Below are 25,102 nucleotides of genomic sequence, written 5' to 3'. Positions count from 1 at the left end.
TACAAAATGGATTTTTAATATTTCGCTGAGAAAATTGAGTAAATTAGTTATGTAAAGCAATTATATGCTCTGGTCAAATGTCCTTCCATTATGCTGAATCTTTTTAGGAGCACATTCACAAGCATAATATAATAGAAAGTAGAAGAATTCTTATTCTGCCTTTTAAATAATTACTTTCTTACAGAGACACTTAGAAAATATTTTATTCTGCCTCAGAATACACAATCAGAAAGTCTCAATGGGGTCAATGAACTCTTAACCTTTTAAATGTAGCACCAGGAAATACATTATAGGTTAACTTTTAAAGAGGAGAGATTTTAATGGCACGGATACATAAATCTTTAATCACAGGTAGACATGTTTATAAAACAGTAAACTAAATAGAGACACAGGATACAAAAATAAAGTAATGGATAATCTATATGGTGGCTTCTCGGCCAAGTGTAGCTGTCTCTCAGCCCGGCATGTCTGTCTGTCTCTCAGCCCAGTGTATCTGTCTCTCAGCCCGGCATGTCTATCGATCTGTCTCTCAGCCCGGCGTGTCTGTCTGTCTCTCAGCCCAATCTGTCTGTCTCTCAGCCCGGTGTGTCTGTCTGTCTGTCTCTCAGCCCAATCTGTCTGTCTGTCTCTCAGCCCGGTGTTCTGTCTGTCTCTCAGCCCGGCTTGTCTGTCTGTCTGTCTATCTCCCAGCTCAGTCTGTCTGTTTGTCTGTCAGCCCGGTCTGTCTTTTTGTCTGTCAGCCTGGCGTGTCTGTCTGTCTGTCTATCTCCCAGCCTGGTCTGTCTGTCTCTCAGCCCAGCGTGTTCTGTCTGTCTGTAAGCCCGGTCTGTCTGTCTGTCTCCCAGCCCGGTCTGTCTGTCTGTCTCCCAGCCCGGTCTGTCTGTCTGTCTGTCTGTCACCCCGGTCTGTCTGTCTATCTCCCAGCCTGGTCTGTCTGTCTGTCTCTCAGCCAGGTGTGTCTGTCTCAGCCTGGTCTGTCTGTCTCTCAGCCTGGTCTGTCTGTATGTTTCTGATACCCGGTGTGTCTGTCTGTCTCTCACCCTGGTCTGTCAGTCTGTCGGTCCCTCAGCCCATCTGTCTCTCAGCCCAGCGTGTCTGTCTGTCTCTGTCTCTCAACCCGGTCCGTCTGTCTGTCTCTCAGCCAATCTGTCTGTCTCTCAGCCCAGTCTGTCTCTCAGCCCAGTCTGTCTGTCTATCTCTCAGTAAAAAATGAGGTCTGCAGATGCTGGAGATCACAGCTGAAAATATGTTGCTGGTCAAAGCACAGCAGGCCAGGCAGCATCTCAGGAATATCTGTCTGTTTCTCAGCCAATCTCTCTGTCTCTCAGCCCAGTCTGTCTCTCAGTCCGGTCTGTCAGTCTGTCTCTCAGCCCGGTCTGTCTGTCTGTCTCTCAGCCCAGTGTTTCTGTCTGTCTCTCAGCTCAATCTGTCAGACTGTCTCTCAGCCCAGTGTTTCTGTCTGTCTGTCTCTCAACTCAGCGTGCCATTGCCTGGTGTGGCCTCAGCGTGACCTCTGGCCTTGAGGTGATTCCAGAGTGGCCTCATGGCTTCGAGAATCTTGAGGTGAATATCATTACGGGTCTGGAGTCAAGGCCAGGGTGGACTGGGTTCGAAATTCTGGTATTCTGAACTTATTTTTTTTTACTTCGCCAGTTTATTCCTCAGATCTGTTATATTGGACTTCTTATTTATTAATTTTTCAAATTTTTTGGTCAGAATTTCTACTTAAGAATCTGTACATTTGAACGTAAAATGGTTCTCTATGACGACACATAAACGTTTCACTATACTCATTTATTTACATGTGACAATCAAGCTAATTCTAAATTCTATTTGCCAATAGTAAGAATACCACAATAAAAATAGAAAATATGACCCATTTTCAGACTATGTCCAGGAAGATAAGTTTAAAAAATAAATTAATCTTGTTGACACTTGTTGTACTGGTCATTGCAGTCCACCAGAAACAGCACTAACCTGTTGTCAATAGGACATCAAAGAATATGAAGGGGGTCAATGTGTCTTTATGGCAGCTACCAGGATGCCTAAAAATCATGCAGTGCTCAGAACAAATTTTAACATTTTTGTTTTGAATTTCTTGACCGGTTTCTAACTGAATGTTTCTGGTTTTGTGTGTCCTCCTTTAAGAAGGGTTTCAAGGCCACGAAAAAAGTACAAAATAGACTTGTAAGGATGATCCCTGGGATGAGAGTCTAGAAAAGCCAGTGCCTTAATTTACAAAAAGGGAAAAAGTTAAAAGAATATCAGATGGAGCGGTTTAAATGTCTGAAGCATTTTAATTAAGTACGTTGGGATTTCCACTAATCATTGAGTGAGTGAAGTTGCACAAATATAGGGCAGTATTGTCATTGCAGAAACAAGTAACGAGGTAGAGGGGATAGGCTACATAGGATTTTGTGTTAGGGATCCCTGCTCCTCATTAGATGCATTGAGAAAGCGGCTCTTTATAGTTCCCACTTCCTCAAATCCCTTCCTCAAACCTTTCCCTAACTAACATCTCCTTTAAAATCTGCTTCTTCAGTTAGGAACTTGTGTTATCTCCTAGTGCCAATTTTTGGTGCCCATTTTCCTTCAGTAGAGAAAATGTTAGTTGTTTTCCTAAAGTCTTACAACTCACTGGAAAAGGAGAAGCTGTGCCATTAGCCGAGAAGTAAACCAGAAATGAAAACTGTGCTGACTATAATGCTGGGGACCTGGGTGTTCTGTTTCAAAGCTATACCGAAGAAGTAAACCTGAATTTTGGGACGAAACTCCAAAAAGCTTTCCATCTGTGTTCCTCAAGCCACCATCTATCAAAAGCACAGGTGGCAAATTAATGTATGGAGGATGTTAATCAAAACTTTGCATTTATTTATCCATTCAAATCAGAAAAGGAGTGTTAATATCAGGGACAAATCAAAATTAAGTGTGCTACTCACTTTATACATGTTTCTTGTAGCGTACCACCATGCAACATTGGGAATCCCACATCAGTTTGGAGGCACATTACCCCACATACTTTTCATGAGGGTGGTCGCTGACTAAACTGATGTTATAAAGGGCGTGAGTCATGGTATCCCTTTGTTGTTAACAAAATGTTTATCAGCGGAATCAGCAAAAATGAATGCAAAGCAGTATTTTTCCTAAGTTCCATCTACACAGTATTTTAGTACTTCCAACAATGTAGATAATTTGGAATACCGCTAATTGAAGGCTTAATCCATGCTTCTTGCATGTGTATTATCATGTTCTTGCAGTTCGAGTGCAAGTTTCTTCCTTCATGAAGGTCATGAGATTTCACATGAAAAGCTTTGATGTGTTGTCACAAAACTGGTTTCTTTTTTCTAAAAGCTGTTCCTTTTCTCAAGGATACAATGTCCTTAGTTTATTTTCAGAGGGGTAATAAACTGCTCTTAGTGCCAATTAGACAGGTTTTGTACAGAGATTAAAGGGTATTGAGAGGCCTTTTTGTTTATATGTAAACAGATGAGATTTCAGGCCAAATTGGTCATGTTTTAGAAGTGACCTGGATAATGAAAGGGCAGTGGTCAGCTCTCCTCTCTCTCTCTTTCTGCCCTTTCTAACTTCAACTTGTAAGCATCTGTTCTGTTTTTTAATCGTGTTTTAAGGGAGTTTGCTTATTGGAACTGTTGTGTGTATTCGGAACAGCATAATTAATTCCAGTTTGGATAGACTGAGTTCTGTAGGGGTTCTTTATTCTGTTCTTTGTGTTTCATTGTATAATTTTGTGAATAAATTTTTGTTCTGTTTTAGAACCTGGTAGTTGACCTGGCTAACTTAATCTGGATAATTTTCATTGTACACTTACCAAAACAAATTGCAAAGTTATGGTCTGGGCTGCCTGATTAAGAATGTTTTAAGTTGTCTGGCCTAGTCCATAACAATGTGCATGGCTTCTCCCTTGCACACTCGGGAACAACAATGCCTCCTGAAAGATCTGCATCCTACTCAACTGCAGGCACCTTCTTTGAATGGAAGTACCATTTTTTCCTATCTGAGTATTACTGGCAGCACTTGTTATGATCAGTTTTCTGCTCGTGTTTAGTTTGATACGTATGTATTTTATTTAAAAATGACATGCCAAGCTGCATAAATGACTCGATGAATATTCTAAAGGTATTATTTTCAGCACTGCTACACAGTAACCTGAGACTACTGCTGAACATCAGACAATCATACTTTGTGAATGGAACAGTTTAAACATTTTAATGCCAATGGAAACTCATAGGTGAAATCTTAGATTGTAAGACCATAAGAATTAGGAGGAGGAGAATTAAGAGGTGGCTCTTTAAGCCTGCACTACCCATTCAATAAGATTATGGCTGATCAGGTCATGGTCTCAATTTCCTGTCTGACCCCGTGACCTTTGACTCCCATGTTAATCAAAAATCTGTCCAATTCAACCTTAAATATCTCAAAGCATCAGTGCCCACTGCTTTCTGTGGAAGGCAATTTCAAAGACTATTCTACGAAAAAAATCCTCCTTATCTCCATCTTATTTCTAATCGGTGATACCTAGTTCTAGACTCCCCCATGAGAAGAAGCTTTCTGTCCTGTCAAACCCCTTTAGAACATTACAGTTACACCAGATTCACTTCTCATTCTTCCAAACTGCAAGTAGTAAAAGGCCTTGCTGAATGTTTCTATATCAAATAACCACTTCTATTTTATTCATTCATGGGATCTGGACTCAGGAAGTTTGTTGAAGTTTACATACTGCTTGTTCCTAATGGCCCTGGAGAATGTGGAGGTGAGCTGTCTGTTGAGATGAAAGAACACCCACGGTGCTGCTAGGAGTGAAGTTCCAGGATCTTGGCCCATCAACAGCGAAGCAACAGTGTTCTGAATCAGGATGATGTGTGACCAGCTGGGGAACTGCTGGAGTGGTGTTTCCAAGCATTTGCTGCTATTGTCCTTCTCGGTTGTAGTGGTCAGAGGTATGGAGATGCTATTGAAGGAGCCTGGGAACTTCCACCACAGGAATCAACCTTGTTTTCTGAGTACTTTTTTCACTGGTGATCATGATTATTTTTAGTTCCTCTCTGCCTTCAGCAAATTGTTTTTCTCCTATTCTTTGGATGATTTTGTGTCTTCTATAGTTTTATATATGTTATGTGTGGATGGGTGTGCATGTATACTTATTCAACAATATCTGCTGTTTCATTTTTATGACCATTATTAATTCAACAGTCTAAACCTCTAATGCACCAATGCTTTGCTACATCTCTGATCACTGTAAAGTTAAAGAAGTTCTTATTGTCTATTTTTATGTTTCTTGCTAGTTTTCTCTCATGATGTAATAATGAATATAATCATGATTACCACTTCCACATTAATGTGCATGACCAAAGTGGCAGCAAAACTACAGGATCAGGCTCCTAATTTAGTAACTGGAGCTGGTTCCAGTGTGATTCTGGAAAACACCTGCACATTGTAAGATTCCCTTCACTAGAATGTTCTCTTAGAATTTCTTCTGGAGAAAAACGAAGGACATATTTTAAATTCACTTCAACACTAAACATTCAGTGTCGTAAACAAGCTGATGTTCTGCCGAGTCTTCCCTAATATTGGAATGTTATCAGATGAAATCTTCTGGTCCTGCAGGTAGTGGGACACAGACTGGAAGACAACTTAACTCAGCATGGTGGTGGCATTCCAGAACCCTGCCACCTTCCCAACTCTGCCAGGATGATTTGTGGTTGAACATATTAACATATTGCCCTGCAACTGAGGCCCTTAAATGGCCAATTAATGACTGGATAAGGACTCCCAAAAGGTCGATTCCTACCTTGGATGCAATTATCTCAGCTGCAGCTGGGAGAAATAAGCGGCCTGCCTCACTGGTAAACTAGTGTGGACTGTCTGTCAGTTCAGGAATGGGGGATGGGCTCCCTTAATTTACAATAAATTATACACAATCACCAGTATGGACATACGGGGGGGGGGGGGAGGGGTGGAATCCAGCCCCTCCTGCCTTTGTATCCTTACCACCTTCTTCCCTGTGATCTCTAACACCAGAAACACTTATCCTCATAAAGCAATACCTTCCTGGTTCGTCTTGTCATTCCTGGTTTTCAGTAAAGACTGTGGCATCCTTCATGGCAGTGGCCATTATGTGAAATGTTGGTGTCTGTTGGCTGGCACCTCTCACAAAGCCAAGCTTTCATCCCTGGATGATCAGATTTCAGAGGAAAGCCAGTTGGTGCCCTCGAAACTGCCCTACTGAAAATAAGATACATTGGACTTTGCTCTGAAGTGTCAGCCAGGGTCAGGGAGCACACCGCTTACTGCCTAAGCAGATGGGACACCCAGTGAAAACAAATAATTCCACCCATTAATTCCAACAGTCTAAAATATCAAAATGGAAACTGGAGTTCTAAACACAGCAGTAGCAAATCTACACAGCTCCAAGATGCTCAAAGATTTCCACAGGGACCCACCCCAGACTATTTATACCATTTACAGCATTTGTGGTGCCGAAACATTGCTATATGATCTCAAGCAAGTTCTGAAGTCTGTCGATTTATTTTTCTGGGGAGTTATTACGAACCTTGATGATTACCACTGTAGTGTGTAGGCGATAATTTTCTAAAGTTACTATTTCAAGCAAAATTGGAAAAGCAGTCTGAAAGAATAGACTTATAACTCTCCAAGATTCAAAACTCCGCAGAAATGTCCTGTCTATGGTTCCAAGCCATTTTCTTTTCTGAAATCATACTTTGGAATTTTCTAGGTATGGTCATTGTGAGGAAAAGTATTGTTCCAGATTGTCCCAGATGGTGTTTAACTAAGCACTTGAAAAAAGGCCTCATATTATATTCAGTGTTATTGCATGTTTGAGACCATTCTCATTGTACATAATTCATTGAATACTTTGGATAGAGCTTAGATCTGGAAAACCATGATGAGATGTGGAAGTAACTTAACTCTGGACCACATCCCCCACCCATACCTCTCTCTCTGTGAGCCCCTCCCAGTGAATCCCTTCCCAGTGAATCCTCCATATTATTTACCTGAGACATGTGTGACCCCCAAACCTGGGATTCCAAAATCCTTCAGGCACTAGGGGTGCTGCTGAGCACAAAAGCTGGCAACCTCTGATTGGCCAGAAGCTCTCAGAAGACAAGACACTCCCCGCCCACAGGTTGTTGATTCCAGGAGAAGACCCAATAGTGGTGTCGCCACTGCCTGATTGGCATGTGGTCCAATAGAACTTTCCAAAAAGAGGCGTCACGGAACCCCATACTCCCAATGTCACAATAAGATTCTATTCCAAGCACCTGTATCAAATATTCCTGAGTTAGCTGAAACATGGTAAGATACAGAATAAAACTTCCCAATGCTCTACTGTAACAAATTTGCCCAGCCTTCCTTTCCCCTCCCTAGGAAGAAGGACCCACACGAAGCTATACCATGGTCTCTTGACTGAGATTGTTAATAAAGCTTTGGTCCCATAGCTAGTAAAATCTTGATTGTTATCAGCCAAGGAGAAAGTGAGGACTGCAGATGCTGGAGATCAGAGCTGAAAATGTGTTGCAGGAAAAGCGCAGCAGGTCAGGCAGCATCCAAGGAACAGGAAATTCGACGTTTCGGGCATAAGCCCTTCTTTATGCCCGAAACATGGAATCTCCTGTTCCTTGGACGCTGACTGACCTGCTGCGCTTTTCCTGCAACACATTTTCTGCTGTTATCAGCCAAACTTTGCACCTTTATGGGTAACAAACACTGACTTTAATTGCCTCAGCCTGAAATGAATTTGAATCGAGGTCTGAGACGTAAGAGGCCAGTGTATGACACGTCACACCACAGAGTTTTCTCCTGTTTTTCATCTGGCAATTTTTATTTCCACTGAAGTGAAATAATGAACTATCATTGCATTGGAAATAACTATGATAATTGTAGAACAAGTTTTATTTTAAATGACAGAACAAGTAGCAGGATGTTGCATTGGTGACCTCCAGTGCGTTGAGGTCTTCCATGCATATGAAAGAAGATCAGCCTCATCTTCTATTCATTAATCACTGCTGAGTTCAGAATTAAACACGTCCGCGAATGCAGCCCACACTGTTGAACCATTTGTATTTTTTTCCTTGAGTGAATTATAACTTATCAGTGAAAGCACACATACTCCTGTCAAATGTCTCATATTTTTTGTTATGTTCTGTAAAGATAAACTGAAGTGCTTTCAGTGACTGAGGCTGAGTTGAATGCTTTCATTAACATACAGAGTTGGGATTTTGTTTCCTTCATTACACTAGTCAGTTATTATTGGTGCGTAATGACTGTTGTTTCTACAGCTTAAATTACAGCACACAGGCCTTTTCTAGTTCTTCACTCCTGGCAATTTAACCTCTGAAAGACAGGCTGCAGTTCTTGTTGTGCTTTTATTTCTTATTCACTGCTTATGGGTCTGAAGATGGGCAAAGAGCATTTCTTACCACAATGGTGTTATAAACAAAAATCTGAATGATTAGTCAATGTTAGTATGTCCATATGACACAAGCTTTGGTCAGACTTCGCTTTACTTAAAAACACTGAAGTGCATAACTCATTTATATTTGAAATTTTTCCAATTCACAACAGAAATTCCAGTCATGTTCCTAAAAGTTGAGTTTGCAATTCCTGTAAATGGCCATGTTAGTTCTCCATCTACTCTCTGCTGCAATTGTAGATAGGTGTTAAAAATAGGAACCAGAAAGCTGTATTGAATTTGTCTAAATTGTATTCTTTCTCTGCTCCTTCCTATATTTTGTCTAAATGGATCCAAACTTATTTATTTTTAAATTTTTTTTAAAGGCTTTGTTACTAAGATTTCTGAAAAAGGTCAAAAAAATTAGGTTAAGCTGCTCCATTTCAGTTAATATAAGTATGAAGTTGCTAACCTTGGCAATAAAGTACCTTCAAGAAGACATTAGCAGCAATTGGTACATTTACTGTTTCAGTATTGGTGGAGGTGGCAAACATTAGTTGAACAGCACTAATGTCAGCAGGGATTAATCACCTTAGCCATCCTGCATTTACTGGCACCTGAAGCAATTGAGCAATACACCGCTTGAGGCACATTAGATGGATGAACAGCAGAATTCTTAGTATTTGAATGTTGCGCAGAAATTCAGATTTTTTTCTCCATCATTGTGTAGTTCATATTCATCTGTTTTATATAAGTTTTACCACGTGAATTATGGTTCCCCAGCCTCAGCTCCATGGACATGACTTCCACCTTAAGTTAAGTGCAGAGGTCTGGAACTTATATTGCTTATTCCTGAGCACTTCACCCCCATGTTTCCTCTATCACTGTGACCATTTCTATTTCTTGAGTATGCTTTTTCTGCTTCCAAAATTCTGATTCCAGTCTTTATCTCCAGGTAAATTTCTCCGGTACTCACCCAGAGACCTTCATAGTGTGCAGCATAGAACTCATCCAAAACACTGTGGGACATGTTAACACCATCACTCTACGGCTGATATGTTCATTGTCCATGTCTTCACCAGCTCTGCTGGCTCATCGTGCCCTGGTGAATTGATCTGAGGAACCTTGTCTTCACAGCTTCAAATCTTTCACTACCTCAGCAATCTTTTCCAACTCTGAATGCCTCCTATTACACCAAGCTAGTCCTTTTTTTTCCTGACTGACCATTCCTGGCTGCTTTTGTAGCCCCTTGCCATCTTTTACGGCTGTGTGTCCCTCCCTCCTCCTCAACACACTGAGGGTTTATCTTTCCATCATTTATTCATTCAGCCTCCTTTCCTTTGTCTTTGCCTGACTGTTAGTGGCTACTAGTTTTCCATTTGCCTGTAAAGGGCTTTATCATGTCAATTGGCACTTGAGCAGCACCAGAGAGTTGCAACTTCTAAGAAACATTTTGTAAGGAATGTTTTACATCTTTGTGAGCAATATGCTGCATAATGAGATCAATCAAATGAGTGCTCATATGAAACACTTAATCAATTTAGCTTCTAATTGAGCTGTAATGAATGCAAGGCAATCTAGTAAACCTGATTTTCCTCTCTGTCTCTAGTGACTGGTTTTCCATACCCTGGAGCTGGAGCAGCTGTGGCCTACAGAGGAGCTCATTTACGGGGGCGAGGTCGCGCTGTTTACAACACCTTCCGCGCTGCACCCCCACCACCACCGATCCCTACATATGGAGCGTGAGTATCAGTACAAAACTGGCAGTGTTCTAGATTTGGCAGATTTCATTTTATGGCCCATTATCATGTGCCCTGTGCAAAATCCTTTCTAAGAATTTAATTTTCTTCAACGTATATTAAATAATAGACTTGCAGTGATAGATGTTTCGAGTCTGTTCTGTTGGCATTAAGATTAGAGTCTCGTTTTCACTTCAATCCTGGCTGTTTGGTGTAGTATTAGAACATAGTGTTGCCAATCAGGACAAGTGATGTGTTATATATCTGTGTTTGAGCTTTCATGATCTGAGGATGGTGTTATTTTCCTTTGTGCTGTTTCACCAGTGAGTAATTTACAATAGATTACAGACAAATTCTGTAATTTGAATCAACTCAAGAATATCAACTCTGAAGATGTTCTGTTCTTGTCTGTATAAGCTATTTACTTTGAAGTGCCAAAATATAATGGAAAATTTGACATATCTATGAGGAAAGATTTCCACAGTACTCTATATATGGTAAAATTGTAAGGCTATGTATCGAAAAAAGGCTTACAATTTTGCCACACTTAAAACAAATCTCAACTCCGGTCACTAACCTAGGCCTTACTGTGAAATTCCCCATAATTTAGTGATTATAATCACTCACTTTCCCTGTTGCTGTGACCTTTGAGAACAGTCTTTGAGGGTAGACTTCCTAATTTTAAAAAATGTACAAGCAATAACTGTTGCTCCTAATTAAACAAAAAGACTGATGGGAGAAAATACTTCAAATGATGCTGTAACAAAGTCGAAGTGAGCCACTACAACTTGGTTAATGTGAGATGTAGAGGGCAAATTTGCTTTTGAAAGATTATTTGTTTTATGCAGCGGAGATGTATAATTGGATCGCTTTTTAATTAAAGTTTTAATAGGAAAATTATTTGTCCTCGATTTATATTTGAAGTTCCTATTTTTCACTACAAATGTGGTTAATTATTTGCTTCCACTAAGTAACAGCTCCCCCCCGCCCCCGCTCCTACATCTGACTTGAATTGTACTAAAATAGAAATGGTCCATTTTCAACCTTACCCTGCAGCATTTTCCTGTTTGTCTCGAACAGGGATTATAGATATTAGCTTAATTTTTTTTTGTCCTCTGTTTGTTTATTTTACCAGAAATGCGAGTGCAAGTTATGAACCCATTCTCTCACTTTGCTTAATTTCTGCACTTATTGTCACCATTACAAAAATAAAGGAATATAAGTGCTTTTTCTCAAAGGTTCTATTAGATATCTGGATGCATGATTACAAATTTGTACTTCAGAATTAACTTAATTGCTTTATAACTCAGTTAATGGAGAGGTTCAACTTGTAATAAATGAAATACTTATAATAGATATGACCTAACCTTCCAGCTTTAAATTAAACTATTCCCAGTTATCCTCACCCAGTCATTTCAGTGTGACTAGAATTAGTAAAATGGTAATCTAGTAGCTTGAATATTACCGTTAGAGCATCAGCTCTATCAAACCTTGCTTTTGAGGAGCAAGAAATTTGCTTTCACTCTGAGGGCTTCTGAGTTGCACAGACTGAGTAATTTGACGGGTTAAACTGAGAGGGCTTGTGCAGATATGAGGTGAAATATATGGAAATCTGGAGGAAAAACAACAGAGAGATACAAATAAGAATAGAAACTATAAAAACAGAATCTGAAAATCTTGCAAGAAATATCAATGCTAAATAAAAGTTTTGCAAATATATTAAATGGAAATTGGCAAAGACAGGAGTAAGTGAGAATGAAATGGACAGTATCAGTTTTGGTGGAATAAATAGGCAACATAGCAATGGTACGGGGAATTTTAAAATGTCAAGGAATGAAATTTAATTAATTTAATTTACATATACACAAATTGATCAGATGTATGAGTTTTCAATTTCCATCTAGATTATTGGTGGCGACATTAGTCACAATTTTCCAGTCTGTCTCAGTTCAGAGATTGTGCTCCTCATTTGGAAAATTGTTCATTAAACTTCATGATTTAATGAAAGGGCAACCAAGTAGTGCCAGTTTAGCATCTACAAAAGGAAAGATACTGGTATCTGTCATTAGCTACAGAGTGACTGAAGAACTGAACACGTATAAGCTGATCAAAGAGAACCAACTTAGATTTGGGAAAGATAGATCATGTCTGGCTAATCCAGTTCAATGCTTTAGTTAAGTCCTGCATAGTGGATCAGAGAGATTTTGAGTCTTTGATTATTTGAAATTACATCAATAATTTGGTAGCTTTCCACACAATAAATAATTAGTAAAACTGAAAGTCTACAATATTATGAAATGGTTTGGTAATTTGACAGGATTTAGATGAAGGGAACATGCACTGATGGATATAAATGGTGTCCCCAGGAATCTTGACTTGGCCTCAGCTTTGTTTTGTACTTGTTCACAGAAGGATTGAAACCAGGAGCAGGAATAGGCCGTCAGCTTCTCAAGCAGCTTCTGCACTTCAACCAGATTATGACTGATCTGGATTTTAGCTCCATCAATCTCCCTTACTTCAATAAGCATTTAAACTCTTCTTTAATAAGCGTTATCAATTTGAGTTCTGACAAATTTTAGGTGACATAGATCAACAGCTGTATTGCCACCTGGACCTATGGATGAAGGAATAGAAAGGTGCCTGCCAAGTTTAATTTGACACTCAATTTGGTGGCTCCTCCTGTGTTCAGTTCTGGATGTCATCCCTTTGGGATGATACACTGGCCTTGGAGATGCCATACCACAGTTTCACTGGAGTCAAATTCTCCAAGTGGTGAATTAGGTATACAATTGGCATATAGTTACTTTGCTTTCTCCTATATTAAAGCATGACCTAATTGAGCTTCAGAAAATAATAATTAGAATTGTTTGGCTATACATGGAGGAACTACTTTAGTTGCTGGAGGAATCGAGAACAAGGGAACGTGATTCTCAAGTGAGAGCTCATCAATTTAGGGGTTAAACCAAAAAAAACTTGTTATTTTAAACAAAGATTAATGGAAATCTGGAACGCCAAAGTAGTGAAGATAAGTAAATCCTTTAAGAGACAGATCAGTTCTAATTGAACATGAAACAGACTGGAGGGACTGAATGGCCTACTCCTATATTCCTGTAGCAATTGGTGTAAAATTTCACGTTATAAGTGGCAGGTTGGGTTCTATTGACCAATTGCTGAAAAATGTCTCTAGTGATTAAATTACTTTTCCAGCACAGAATTATTATTTGTGATGACAATTCCTGAGTGTTTTTCATTTCCTGAGAAGTTACATTAAGTAATTATCTAAAAAAAATTATACATCCACATATGGACAAATTCACATTAGGTTTGATCATCTTTATGGCATATCATCTTCTGAAATGAAAACAAGGCGAACAATTTCCAAAATTCTGCTGTCACTAGGGGGTAAAAAGAACTGCAGATGTGCTTCAACTCCATCAAACAACTTAAGATCAGCTGATATTTACTATTGATGCTTCATATATAATCTAAGAAAATCTGTAAAAAAAAAAGTAACAACTGAGACTGATCCCAAATAATATATTCCTTGCACAATTTCCAAGGAGATCAACTTTCAGTCAACAATTTGTTGTTATTAGTAAATGAGCACTTTGTGTATAATTCCTGTCATGCACAGAAAGCTACCTTGTTCTTGGCATACATCTCATCTCTTCTACACTAGTCTGCAACACCATGCTACAAAAAGCAAGTCCTTAGTCTATAGAAGTACAAATTTACCAGCAGGGATCCTTATCCAGCCAGGAGGTTGGGACAGTGTGAATGCCATCAATCCTACAATTCAAGTTGGCAGGGCTTTATTTTGCTGTAACAGGCGAAGCTTCATGCCACTATAAATTTCTCTATTGAACAGCATACAATTGTGAATTAGTGGTACATAGTGGTGATTTATCGAGGTTTTTCTTGGATGGAACTGGGGAGCTGAGGAGGAAAAGCCATGATTAAAAAGTACCTTCAGGCATTAAGGATTTAAGCTGTGGCTTTTGTATGAAAATCTCAGAAATCTTCCCATTGTTCACTGTAATCATAAGAGCACAAATTCCTGCACAACCTGGAGAATGGTATTCTCTAGTCAAGAGCTGCCAAACTGAGATCTTTGTGTGGTTGGTTATCACTTCCACAACAGGTTGAAAACCTAATATGAAAATCTCAGCTACTTGATCATGTCAAACTCTTACATGCCTTCTGGGGGCTGTATGTATTAAGGAGTGCTCAATTTGACAAAGAAATGTATGTATTGTTGTCTTGGTTTGAATGTAGCCTGGACGCTGCAACTGATGGGTTTGCTCATTAGTGGAGTACTGTCCTCTGATCATACTCAGGTTTAATAGCAGATGTTTTACAATCAAATATGTGAAAGATAATTCATGATGCTTCCTGTTTTTTGCAGAGTTGTTTACCAGGATGGGTTTTATGGGGCAGAAATTTACGTGAGTATTGATTTTAAAATCAAATAGTTTACAACTGGTGAGTTGAAAGCACATATGCCTAACTTTTGTCTGCATTGGGAAGGTGTACAATTATTACAGAAACAATATCTACTCCAACTGCTGAAATTGATTGAACTTTTTGAAATTCCTTTGGATATGTACATTGGTGCTAAACCATTCAAAACTTCATATATCAATAAGTCTAAAAGAAATGCACAGTGCCCCCTTGAAGAGGCAAGTCTTTGATCATTGTTAGAGCAGAACAATAGTTCTTAATTAGAGACAGGTTTAGCAGTTCTGATTATTGAAATGATACAGTTGCTCTTATGTCAAATTGGTTTGGCATGAATCTAATTAAATTAGAGCACTTATAATCCAGCAGGAACAAATATAAAAACCAAATGCTATCTACCAGTTACCAAGAGAAGGGTGAATCATTTTGAACAAATTTAGCTCATTACATAATTTTAAGAACATTTGCTACATTTGAAAATTAAAATCAAACTGCATAATTTCTCAAACTGTTAAGTTAAAGAACAAGGATTTAGAACAAGCTACAAGTTGGAGCTTAAGTCAACACTTCTTTTGTAATCAGAAATTGCCGTTTTAAATTACTAATGAAAGAATTTCAGTGAAGTCACTGTTTAATATCAGCCTGTTCCAAAAGGGGCACAGATCAGAGACCACAATGAACGAGTCTCATTATACGGCAAATCCACTTACGCATATAAATAGCATTACTCGGTAGCTTGGCAATACATTGAATCGTATAATACCACAAATTACTTCAAAACTTTACCAAATAGAGTAGATAATATCTCTGTACCTTCCCTCAAGGTTGATACTGAATGAATGGGCCTCAAGTACAAGATCACAGTTGATTGTTACCAGCATAAAGGGTTTACTCAACCACTAAATTGAGTATAACTACACTGCTTTTCCTCCAGAATACTTCGACTCTGGATCTTGCAGTAGTGAGATAATGATCCAATAGTCCTGCTGCTGTGGTTAGAGTGGGGAATAAATCTGATGGTAGATTAAATTTCAAGCTACACACACGAAGAGATATTAAATAGGCCTGAGCAGCTGGATCTCAGTTGTTGTGATTGTTATCTCACTGGTTTTCGGTTTGCCTTCAAGTTATCCATAATAGTCGACATTCTGTGTTGGGGCTGTCAGCAATCTTGCTGTAAAAGAGTACTGGATCTCATGGTATTTTTGGATAAGGTTTTGCACAGACTTTATACTGCACTATATTTTCTTGAGATTTAAGATGGAGTGTTCCCAAATCATAAGCTGTGATCCCCCATGAGGTCACAAGACAAGCAACTGAGGCTGTGAGCACCCAGTCCTCTGCAGCAGCAGTACTGATCACACAGGTGGAACAGCCCTGGGATTAGCCCCCTTGGTGTGTGTGTATGTGAACTATTTTCTTGCCTTGGTCTGGTGAGTGTGGTCTAATGAGCCTCCTCCAAGGCCGTGTTATTTCTTCGAATACAACATAACGGTAGATGGAAAAAAAAGCAAGCATCCAACTGCAGCAACCCCCCCCCCCCCCCCCCCCCCCAGCTCTCACAACTCTACTTCCATTTGCTCTCACTGTGCTCCCTGGTAGACAAACAGAAGGCTGGAAGAGCAGAGCAAGTCAGGCAGCATCAGGAGGTGGAGAAGTCTGATGTTCCGAGAAGGGTTATACCTGAAACATTGACTTCGCCACCTCCTGATGTTTTCTGGCTTGCTGTGCTCTTCCAGCCTTCTGTTTGTCTCCTTTTGGATTCCAGCATCTGCATATTTTTTTGTCTCTCACTGTCCTTCCTCACAGCTTTACTCCTCACTGTTGGAACCCTCACTGTTTTTCTTTATGTTTTACCATTTTTAGTTTTGAGCTGTGAACTGACAGCTGAAGGTGACCTTTGAGCTGTGATCAGCGCTGGTGTTTCTTTTTTTAAAAAAGACAAACTGATAGTCGCATATGACTCTCCAACTCTTACCATGCCCCTAAAATACAACAGCCCTATTAGTGAGCTCTATTCTCCTGTCCCTTTGGAATCTCTGCAGAATGGGCCACAGTGGTTGGGGGGGGTGGGGGGGAAGTTCAGTAGCACTGATTTAAGACAAAGAGTTTAGGTTCTGAGTTGGATATCGACAATGTCAATGTTTCGAGCAGGAATAGATGAATTGCCTGAAAATGTTGAGGAAGTGAGGTCTGCAGATGCTGGAGATCAGAGCTGAAAATGTGTTGCTGGAAAAGCGCAGCAGGTCAGGCAGCATCCAAGGAGCAGGAGAATCAACATTTTGGGCATGAGCCCTTATTCAGGAATGAGGAAAGTGTGCCAAGCAGGCCAAGATAAAAGGTAGGGAGGAGGGACTTGGGGGAGGGGCGTTGGAAATGCGATAGGTGGAAGGAGGTTAAGGTGAAGGTGATAAGGTGAGGGTGATAGGCCGGGGTGGGGGCGGAGAGGTCAGGAAGAAGGTTGCAGGTTAGGAAGATGGTGCGAAGTTCGAGGGTTGGGACTGAGACAACGTGGGGGGAGGGGAAATGAGGAAACTGGAGAAATCTGAGTTCATCCCTTGTGGTTGGAGGGTTCCTAGGCGGAAGATGAGGTGCTTTTCCTCCAGCCGTCGTGTTGCTATCATCTGGCGATGGAGGAGTCTAAGGACCTGCATGTCATTGGTGGAGTGGGAGGGGGAGTTGAAGTGTTGAGCCATGGGGTGGTTGGGTGGGTTGGTCCGGGTGTCCCAGAGGTGTTCTCTGAAACGTTCCGCAAGTAGGCGGCCTGTCTCCCCAATATAGAGGAGGCCACATCGGGTGCAGCGGATGCAGTAAATGATGTGTGTGGAGGTATAGGTAAATTTGGGGCCTTGGAGGGAAGTAAAGGGGGAGGTGTGGGCGCAACTTTTGCATTTTTTGCAGTTGGAGGGCAAGGTGCCGGGAGTGGAGGTTGGGTTGGTGGGGGGTGTGGACCTGACATGGGAGTCACCGAATCAACACTGGCACTTACTATAAACCGACCAACTCCCACAGCTACCTAGACTATACCTCCTCCCACCTTGCCCCCTGTAAAAATGCCATCCCATATTCCCAGTTCCTTCGTCTCTGCCGCATCTGCTCCCAGGAGGACCAGTTCCAATACCGAACAACCCAGATGGCCTCCTTCTTCAAAGACCGCAATTTCCCCCCAGACATGGTCAACGATGCTCTCCACCGCATCTCCTCCACTTCCCACTCCTCCGCCCTTGAGCCCGACCCCTCCAGTCGCCACCAGGACAGAACCCCACTGGTCCTGAACAAGGGCTTATGCCCGAAACATCGAATCTCCTGTTCCTTGGATGCTGCCTGACCTGCTGCACTTTTCCAGCAACACATTTTCAGAACCCCACTGGTCCTCACCGACCACCCCACCAACCTCTATATACATCATTTCATCCATCGTCATTTCCGCCACCTCCAAACGGACCCCACCACCAGGGATATATTTCCGAAAAGACCATTCCCTCCGTGGCTCCCTCGTCAGGTCCACACCTCCCACCAACCCAACCTCCACGCCAGGCACCTTCCCCTGCAACCGCAAGAAATGCAAAACTTGCGCCCACACCTCCTTCCTTACTTCCCTCCAAGGCCCCAAGAGATCCTTCCATATCCGCCAGAAATTGACCTGCACCTCCACACACATGATCTACTGCATCCTCTGCACCCGATGTGGCCTCCTCTATATTGGGGAGACAGACCACCTATTTGCAGAACATTTCAGAGAACACCTCTGGGACACCCGGACCAACCAATCCAAATACCCCATGGCTCAACACTTCAACTCCCCCTCTCACTCCACCAAGGACATGCAGGTCCTTGGACTCCTCCACCGCCAGACCATAGCAACACGACGGCTGGAGGAAAAGCGCCTCATCTTCCGCCTAGGAACCCTCCAACCACAAGGGATGAACTCAGATTTCTCCAGTTTCCTCATTTCCCCTCCCCCCACGTTGTCTCAGTCCCAACCCTCGAACTCAGCACCACCTTCCTAACCTGCAATCTTTTCCTGACCTCTCCACCCCCATCCCCACTCCGGCCTATCACCTTCACCTTAACCTCCTTCCACCTATCGCATTTCCAACGCCCCTCCCCAAGTTCCTCCTCCCTACCTTTTATCTTAGCCTGCTTGGCACACTTCCCTCATTTCTGAAGAAGGGCTCATGCCCGAAACGTCGATTCTCCTGCACCTTGGATGCTGCCTGATCTGCTATGCTTTTCCAGCAACACATTTTCAGCTCTGAAAAATGTTGAGGTCTGTATTTGAATCTGGAGTGATGCTGATGAATGTGCCTAGTTGATCCACCAAGTCCAGGTTTTGTTAGATTTCCCTGTTTCTGTACTCATTCCTGGAATGCGTGGCTGAAGCAAATAAAGGAAAGTCATTTGCTGGTAAGGACGACAGCCCTGTCCTTAAATTTAAAAGGATGAAAAATCCAGAGAAACCTTTTTCTTAGAAATAAATACTTCCCATTTGGTTAACTTCAATTTTCTGTGCCTGATGCAATATGCTCAGGTGTAGGATCAGAAAACTCTGCCTGATGCCTTTTTGAAAGTCGTATTAAATCGTTGATCATTGTTGTGCTCTGTGCCTCTTTATGCCCTTTTTCGCAGATTTCCAGAAACCTTCGCCATCCTATTTGACTGGGGAAGACTTTGAAAATGTCTACCAGAAATTGATGATCCATCTTTTATAGCAGAATTGCAATTATTTTTCACAAAGCTTTTAATTAACTGGTTATTAAATCTTTTTTTCCTTCATTCTTCATGGTTTGTTTGATTGCCTCATTGTTATTCATTATCCATGACCAGAGCACCAAACTGTAGGAGCAAAACCGTCTCATTGGACAAAAAATGTAACAGATAGCTTTCAGAATCCAGCTACAGTGAGAGTAGCTGTTGCTGATTGAGGCATATATTTCCACAGTCGATGTTGCACTCTTCTATCACTGTTTCCTTACACTTTACTGCCACAGGCAGGCAAATTCTACATATTTTCTTGGGTGCATGAATTCTGTGGTATTAAGTGATTTGTGACCATGAATCTGTAAGATTAAGACGCTGTTATTACAATGCTTTTTTTTGTAAAATGTGATTAGTTTAAGAATCATTTGCAAACAGTGCTCATTGTTGCTTGATAATTGAAATGGAGTGACTGGAAATAGCAGGTGCAACAAACTTCAGCTGAGACCAGTGAACAGGACATGGCTTACGGGCTGATTATATCATGTAGCCTACACAAAAATGACTAAAACAGCATATTTAAATAAATATTGTGCAAGTGCATAATGAAAAACATTTTATGTTTCTGGTCCATTTGACAAACTACTGTCTTCCATTGCATCCAATATTAGTACTGAAATGGTTTTCATGGAAACAAGTAGCCTCAGGCTGCATTGCAGTGTGATATCCCAAAGGGATGTCATTCAAACAGAGACTGTCTCTTGCAAGCTCATGCAGCAAGTTGAGTTCCTTTGTTACCATCAGTACTAAAGAGATCCTCACATTCCCATGCTATAAAAAGTATTATCTAAAACATTAGCTGTAAATTAAACAAGAACTAAAACTTGTGGTTGAAACAGAATACATAATGAAAAGGTTTAGGATCAAATGAGTAAACTTTCCTGAATATCACAACTAACAGGCATGTGGAAACAGGGCAAAAAGTGGATAAGTAATGCAAAATAGTGAGGACACTCTGTTGCTAAGTGACTATATTTCTAAATTTCCTCACTGGTTTTTAGATTAGATTACTTTAGATTAGATTACTTTTTTTTTAGATTAGATTACTTACAGTGTGGAAACAGGCCCTTCGGCCCAACAAGTCCACACCGACCCGCCGAAGCGCAACCCACCCATACCCCTACATTTACCCCTTACCTAACACTACGGGCAATTTAGCATAGCCAATTCACCTGATCCGCACACCTTTGGACTGTGGGAGGAAACCGGAGCACCCGGAGGAAACCCACGCAGACACGGGGAGAACGTGCAAACTCCACACAGTCAGTCGCCTGAGGCGGGAATTGAACCCAGGTCCCTGGCGCTGTGAGGCAGCAGTGCTAACCACTGTGCCACCGTGCCGCCCTATACCTGGTTTATGCCAGGTATTTGTGTTATGTCCTGATTGCATATGTCTCTAGGTGAAAATACTCAGCTGCTTGCCTCATTATATTGGATGCAGCCTTAATTTAATTTCCTGTAATTATACTGTTTTAGAAAGGATTTAAAATTATTAGAATTTTTGGTACAGTAGGAAACAAAGGCTTACTTTCGATACTTCGCTACAATTTTAAAATTTATCCTCACTGAGATCTGCTGTGGTATTTTGTTTTTTTGAATGCATTTTGTGGCATTCAGTATATGTGACATTAAAAATTGGAAAGCTTCCCCGATGCAAGTTCTTAAACAAGCTGTGCCTAATGTCTGTGACTAATGATTAAATGGCTTCAAACTCGAATTTTTATTCCTAAAGAAATATGGTCTGAGTTCTGTGCTTCCCTCAGGTCCCAATTCTTTACACTGATTTAAACCCAATTTTACAAACCAGCACATGCTAAAAAGATTGGCATGAAATGTATGCACATCCATGATGGGTCAAATGGCCTGCATCCCTGCTGTGTTGTACTTGATTTGCATAAATGTGACATCATTTTAAAGAATATGTAAGCAAGTGTGATTTCAGATGAAATTTCATGATTGAAATCCCAAGGGGAAATTTCCCTCAAAATTTCTGACATTCCTAAGTTTAAGTGTCATATTGAATATGACATGCATGGAGCAATAAATGAATTGATGGGAAATTATTGATTCAGTTTTATTCATTGATCTTTAGCCAAATTCTCACTGAACAACAGGATTTTGGTGTGTGTAAGTAGTCTGAGATTTTTACATTTATTATTGTACAGAACCTCACCTGCTAGATGTTCTGTAGATGCATCTAGAAGCTAGACTTGAAAATGTACCTACTTTGCCAAGGCCAAGCTATTCTCAAATTTCCAGTGAATCTTCTGAGAATACACCAACTATAAAGTCAGTGTAAATCAGTATGAACAGTAAGGAGTCAAGAAAAGCATTAAAACTATTGAATGAAAAATAAAGCTTCAACTCATTTATGCACTCTCGGCACATGTTTAATTACCTACAATTGAGGAAGCTTTGGGATTTTTAATGCCACTTGCATTTGTGCCATAAAATGCAAGCAGCAGACAATAAAGACAGTCTCAGTGATGACAAACTTAAGGAAAGACTCAATTGCAACATGCATTAAAAAAGCATATTTCTTGCTTCACCTAAAAATCTGCTCGCACTTTGAAGAAAAGCTTTGAGTAAGCGCTGCAGGAAATTCATGCGGGAGGCTTTGTAATTTCAACGCATGGTCTAAATTTTTTGAATGGGGAAATTGATCATAAAAGATTGAAGAAGTGTATTCAAGTACTTTATTTACTCATGTGACCTTAGCAACCATCTTACTGATTTGCTCTGCAAATAAAAGCGAAGTTCAAAGTTTTTGTACTTTTATTTTGCAAACTACATTTCCCCACCCATCCAAAGTGAAAGTTTGATGTGTATTTTGGCCATTTATTTGGAGAGCTTGCACACCACTGTATGATATTAACTTGTTCTCAAGCCTAGTGTGCTCCAGATTGTGTTTTTTTGGGGGGTTTAAAAAAGGATCAACTGTAATTTATCTGAATGGCAGAGCTAGCCTCTGATGCTTACTGGTCTATTTTGCTCCCCAATGTTCCTAGGCTAGAGAAATCAGCTGTAAGTATGCAAGAACACATCATTGTAAATTGGATTTAATGGCAAAGGAATGATTAAAACATCACTGTCGTTTTAATCAGAATGGCCATTTAAAAATGGTGCTGCCTATGGAGAACCAGATGACATAAAACTGTTGCCTGACTGCTGTGAACCGGATTAGTACATCCCAGGGTGTAGTCCCCTTGGTACCTACCAAGTGTACAGAGCAAATTAAGTTTTAATATATTTCATCCAATTCCTATATAAGGGATTCCACAGCAACATGTTACCTCCAGCTGAGAGACATTAATTGACATTGTAGCAAATAAAAACTCAACTTTATTTTGGACAGGTTGTAATTAAAATATCATGATGGAGAGGGCAGCAGCTATGTGTGTTTTGTAACGGGATCTGAACCCAGTTCATCAGTGTACAAAATGAAAATTGTCACAGATTTATAGGCTGCAGTAGATTGTGAAGAAACACCCATTAACCTTCGGGAGGAGGGCCGCTGTTTAGGAATCGTTTAAGATCCTTGTGAAAGGTTTATGAGAGATTTATTTGAAGAGCTGTATAATTGAAGCTATCTACAGGATGATTTCTCTTACCTTTTAATTTAATTTCTAGGTTAATATTTTTTAAAAATCCCATCTGAATGTTAATGAGCCTAAAACTCCCATAAGGGGGAGGGAGGGGATGACTTTATTAGATAGGCAGCCCTCTGTGGACCCAACAATACCCAGTTCCATTCATTCAATTGCTGTTTAAAAAGTGAATGAGATGGCATGATGCCAGGGACCCATGCTGCAGTCCCTGTGTTTTAATTAACACTGCGCTTAGCACAGTATATGAGGGGTTTAACAGTATTGAGGTTTCAGATCGATCAGTCACTGCCATGCTCACTGCATCTTCTATCGAAATCTCTGCAGTGTCTGATTCCCATTCTGAACACACTGCTGAGACACTAAACACTTCACCAGCCCCCACCTGCTTCGCCAAAGCTTCAGCATTGCAGCCCATGCAGGGCCGTTCATCCATTAGTGCTTATCAGTTCTGCTCCCTAGCATCTGGATGTTACTATTTTCTTAACACAAAACAATGAGAAGTCACTTTTATTAGGAAAGCCTGTCAGCCATCACTCCAATCCCAAATTCAAATCCCTCCTTATGAATTTCACGGGTAGCTCAGTGGTTAGCACTACTGTCTCACAGCACTTGGGACCTGGATTTGATTCCAGCTTTGGGTGACTGTGTGGAGTCTGCTTGTTCACCTTGTGTTTGTGTGGTTGCTCCAGTTTCATCCCACAGCCCAAATATGTGCAAGTTAGGTGGTCTGGCCATGCTAAATTGTCTGTAATGTCCAGCGATGTGTAGGCTTGGTGCGTTAGCCATGGTCCAGGTAGGGTTACAGGATAGGGTAGGGAGCTGGGTCTGGGTGGGATGCTCTTCAAAAAAATAGTGCAAATTTGATGGACTGAATGGCATCTTGCTGCACTGCTAGGATCCTATTATTCGAGTTCCAGGAGCCCACTGATAAATCACAAGAATTTATTTTCAACAAATATATCAGTTACAGGTTTGAATGGTCCTTGTTAAAGCACAGAATGTTCAAGTCATGAAACACTATGAGATGAATCTGAACCCAGCTAACTCTTCATCCTTGTTGTTGAAATTGAGCATGTTACTCCCTTGGTTCTTCTCGCTGTTTCTGGCAAGGCTGGGTAATTTGTTTTTAATGTCATCAGTGATATTCTGTTACAGACTCTGACCAGAATTGGGAGGACAGATGCTGTGGCTTCTCTACCATTTTAAAGCTGACAGCAGCAAGATTTGTAACACTGCCACAAAACATTTAAATTGTTTTCTTTAGACTGGTGTTAGCAATTAGTGTATTGGAGAGGGCAAGATGGATAGTTCCAGGGCATGTCAATACTCCAATGTGGCTCTAAAAAAAAATCCATCTATTATTTAATGATAGCTTAGCTGGAGCAGCACTACCAAATTCATAACATCTTTTTTTAAGAGTTAGTAAAACATTGGAAAACTTGACTTCCACTTCTGAACCACACATTGAACAAGCACTAACAACATATTTTGAGGAGCAGATATAGGGCACACTTCCATAAGGATTCAGAAGCTATTATTTCTTCCAACAAACCCTAAGTGTTCCCAGAAAAATATATAGTTATTAGAAAAGTCCCATGTAATTAACAACACAAGGTATCCTTTGGCACTAGATTTCTAATTCTGTGTTTATATTTTTTAATCTTCAAGAGCCTACAGAAGTCACTAGGGAAAGTGAGCGGGTTTAGTGTGTTACAGACAAGGATTAACTTTGTTTGCTTTCTAAAGTGCCTGTTGTTTTCACGGATACTCTGTCACCTGAGAAAGGAGATAGTCAATTATCAAAAGCAGCAGATCATATTGAGATGCAACTGTATAGGTCTTTCGGTCTTCGCCGGAACTCATATACCAGCATTGTATTTTGCACCAACTTAAAAGAATTCTTTTCATGAAGAATTTTTCCTGGGCAAATGCTTAGTAGCAGTAATGACCTAACAAATTGATGTTCACAAGAGTACAATAAGTAGTACAATCTCAACAGGTCAGCAATTCTTTCCATCCAAATTAATTGCACCTCAGATCTAGATGGCGCCAATCAGCCCTGCTCGTGGTTTGCCTGCATCTCCGGGTTGTGACTGTTTGCAGAGCCT

At 40.6% G+C, this 25,102-nt stretch overlaps 1 protein-coding gene across 2 annotated transcripts in view; it reads left to right on the top strand.

Moving 5' to 3' along the window:
• rbfox3a (RNA binding fox-1 homolog 3a) overlaps positions 1 to 25,102 on the top strand; it is a 165,904-nt gene that overhangs the window by 114,382 nt on the left and 26,420 nt on the right. For both annotated transcript variants that reach the window (XM_060844519.1, XM_060844518.1), the window contains exons 7-8: positions 10,041 to 10,173; positions 14,576 to 14,615. In XM_060844519.1, coding sequence (XP_060700502.1) covers positions 10,041 to 10,173; positions 14,576 to 14,615 — 173 coding nt within the window. The remainder of the gene's footprint in view (positions 1 to 10,040; positions 10,174 to 14,575; positions 14,616 to 25,102) is intronic.

Source organism: Hemiscyllium ocellatum, chromosome 25 (genome assembly GCF_020745735.1).
Source record: "Hemiscyllium ocellatum isolate sHemOce1 chromosome 25, sHemOce1.pat.X.cur, whole genome shotgun sequence".
NCBI classification, from domain to species: Eukaryota; Metazoa; Chordata; class Chondrichthyes; order Orectolobiformes; family Hemiscylliidae; genus Hemiscyllium; species Hemiscyllium ocellatum.
Note: the sequence above shows the minus strand (reverse complement) of the source record. Positions and strands in the feature narration are given on the sequence as shown.